The 3,635-nt window shown below is 32.6% G+C and overlaps 1 protein-coding gene across 1 annotated transcript; it reads right to left on the bottom strand.

Moving 5' to 3' along the window:
- Positions 1 to 234: 234 nt before the first annotated feature.
- Positions 235 to 1,170, bottom strand: LOC128666269 (olfactory receptor 1044-like). The gene has a single exon (XM_053720752.1). The coding sequence runs from the start codon at positions 1,168 to 1,170 to the stop codon at positions 235 to 237; it is 936 nt and encodes a 311-aa protein (XP_053576727.1).
- Between the last annotated feature and the right edge of the window lie 2,465 nt (positions 1,171 to 3,635).

The raw sequence follows: 3,635 nt of genomic DNA, 5'->3' as shown, positions 1-3,635 counted from the left end.
ATGGAGATTGATAAATTGACCCCTGTGTGTGTACAAGTGGAGTGAATGTGTGTTTAGTCTGATATACATTAACGTATAATATTATTTTTGTATTGTGTTATTTGCATTATATAAACTACAGATAGTAATTAAACAATTAACAAACATGGTATGTTAGAAAAAATTCCAAATTAATTGTTTTCAGAGAATTGTTTGCAAATCTTGAATTATTCAGCTTGTGGTATTTCTCTATTATCAGCAACGTATAATTTTCATGATGATTTTATATAAAGATACTTTAACATCCTTGTTTCTCAGGGTATAAATAAAAGGGTTGACTGCTGGAATGAGAATGGCATACAAAAGTGAGATTGCTTTATTTTGCACTGACGAATATTGTGCAGAAGGTCTCATAGCCATTATGAGAAGAGTACTATAGAAAAGGATAACAACTGTAATATGGGGCACACATGTGGAGAAGGTTTTTCGTCTGCCCTCTGTGGAGTGCATTGATTTGATAGTGGAGATAATGTAAACATAGGACACAAGAGTAAGTGAAAAAGCAGGTAGCGCAACCACTGAGCCAAAAACATAAGTCATTAGTTCAATACTAAATGTGTCAGTGCAAGAAAGTCTCAATAACGCAGAATAGTCACAATAGAAGTGACTAATTTGTGACCTACACAATGGTTGATGAATGACAACTATTAAATGTGTCAAAGGTTCAAAGAAGCAAGCTATCCAACAAGCAGCAGCTATTTTAAAACAGATTGTGTTATTCATTAAAACGGAGTATTGTAGGGGCTTACAGATCGCTACGTATCGGTCATAAGCCATAGCAGTAAGAAAGAAAAATTCGGCGACAGCCAAAGACAAAAAGATATAAAATTGTGTCATGCAGGCTGCAAATGATATGAAATGATTGTCCAGCAAGAGTATAGAGAGAAACTTTGGTTGAATGACTGATGCATAAGAGAAATCCAAAAATGATAAGTTGCATAAGAAAAAATACATAGGTGTATGAAGCTTATGATCGATACTTATTACTATACAGATGAGCAGATTTCCTGTGACAGTAAAGATGTAAATCAGTAAAAACAGAAGAAAAAATGGAATCCGCATCTCTGGAATAACCCAAATTCCTTGGAGAATGAATTCGGTGATCCGGCTTCTGTTCTTCTGATCTTGCATGATGTGTTGTTGTTATGCTGCAATTTAAAAATAATGGAAGGATAATTTAAAGTGACTGTTAAAGGGACATGAAACCCACATTTTTTATTTTGTGATTTAGGTAGAACATTCAATTTTAAACAACTTTCTAATTTACTCCTATTATCGAATGTTATTCATTCTCTTGGTATCTTTATTTGAAAAGCAAGAATGTAAGCTTAGATGCCGGCCCATTTTTGGTAAACAACCTGGGTTGTTCTTGCTGATTGGTGGATAAATTCACCCACAAATAAACAAGTGCTGTCCAGTGTTATGAACCAAAAATGGGCTGGCTCTTTAGCTTAGATGCCTTCTTTTTCAAAGATACCAAGAGAATGAAGACATTGTTATAATAGGAGTAAATAAGAAAGTTGCTTAAAATTGCATGCTCTATCTGAATCATGAAAGAAAAGATGTGGGTTCAGTGTCCCTTTAATTCTCTTGGTATCATTTGTTGAAGGAGTACTATTGCTTTCTCACTGAACACATGAGAGAGCCAATGAAAATAAGTATACATATGCCGCCACCAATCAGCAGATAGAATAGAGGTTCTTTGCAGCTCCTGAGCATACCTAGATAAACCTTTAAGCAAAGGATAACAAGAGAAGGAAGCAAATTAAATAATATACATTAAGTAAATTGGAATGTTGTTTAAAATTGTACGCTCTGTCTAAATCATGAATTTCTAATTATGACTTTACTGTTCCTTTAAAGGGACATGAAACCCAATTTTTTTCTTTCATGATTTAGAAAGAGCATGCAATTTTAAACAGCTTTCTAATAAACTTCTATTACCTAATTTGCTTCACTCTCTTGATATACTTTCCTGAAAAGCATATCTAGATATGCTCAGGAGCTGCTGATTGGTTGCTGCACATAGATGCCTCATGTGATTGGCTCACCCATGTGAATTGCTATTTCTTCAACAAAGGATATCTAAAAAATTAAACAAATTAGATAATAGAAGTAAATTGGAATGTTGTTTAAAATTGTATTCTCTACTTGAATCATGAAAGAAAATGTTTGGGTTTAGTGTCCCTTTAAGTAGATTGAGTTTAATGATTTATTGATTTTTATAAGCAAGCAGTGGTAGTTGGTAACGTTTTAAAGGGACAGTCTACTTGATCATTTTTATTGTTTAAAAAAACATATAATCCCTTTATTACCAATTCACCTGTTCTGCATAACCAATACTGTTATATTAATACACATTTTATCTCTGTGATTACTTTGTATCAAAGTCTCTGCAGACTCCCTTCTTTTCTCAGTGCTTTTTACAAAATTGCATTTTAGCCAATTATTGCTGCTAGTTAAATAACTCTACGGGAGTGAGCACAATGTTATCTATATGACACACATGAACTAGCAGTGTCTAACTGTGAAAAACTGTCAAACTTTCACTGAGATAAGAGGCTGGCTTAGAAATCAGTTTGAGCCTACCTAGGTTTAGCATTCAACAAAGAATACCAAGAGAACAAAGCAAATTTGGTGATAAAAGTAAATTGGAGGTAAATTTATAATCACAGTATAGCAGTATCAAATTGTGTTTCATAAAACGTTATTTAAACTCTACTTACAAACACGCTCTACAGGTCTAACCCTTTCATTATATATATTTTTATTTAATGTTTCAATGTTAATAGTTTTGTTCTCCCACTGGCACAATGTTGTACTGGTTGGTTGAGGTCCATAAGTGGCTTTCAAAGATTAGGGAGGACATTTTCATTAGAAAATATGAGGTTTATCTTTTACTTGTTTAAGTCGACTCGTGATGTAACAGATAAGATTATACATTTTGGCTAAAATGATTGATATGTTCTTTTCTATGTGTATTTGTATGACATTTCAAATATCACTTGCCTGTTATATTGCATGTTAAACCTCAATAAAAACAATTAAAAAAATCTGAATCATTTTGACTTGACTGTCCCTTTAAGTTGAGAGAGCTTCCTTTATATATGTTAAAGGACCATTAAATACAGTTGTACTGCATAATTAACAAACACATAATAAAAAGACAATGCAATAGCATTTAGTCTGAATTTCAAATGAACCGCAGATTTTTATCTGACAAATTTCAAAGTTACTTCAATTTTCCTTCCCCCTGTATCATGTGACAGCCATCAGCCAATCACAGAATGTATATGTGTACACTGTGCATTTCTGCACATGCTCAGTGGGAGCTGGTGTCTCAAAAAGTATGCATATAACTAGACTGCGCATTTTAATAATGGAAATAAATTAAGTGCTCTATCTGAATCATTGAAGTATTATTTAAATTTTAGTGTCCCTTTCAATTATTATACTATTATACGATTGTATAATAATTGTTTCTATTTAAACTATTAACTGAGTCCATTATTGTTTTGTTTACATTGGAAGCAATCAAACCACATGATGCAATACTTAAAATGACATGTTTTAACAAATTATAGCATGTCATTTTT

Source organism: Bombina bombina, chromosome 1, assembly GCF_027579735.1.
Source record: "Bombina bombina isolate aBomBom1 chromosome 1, aBomBom1.pri, whole genome shotgun sequence".
Classification (NCBI taxonomy): Eukaryota; Metazoa; Chordata; class Amphibia; order Anura; family Bombinatoridae; genus Bombina; species Bombina bombina.
The sequence above is the reverse complement of the archived record's forward strand: the minus strand, read 5'-3'. Positions and strand labels throughout refer to the sequence as shown.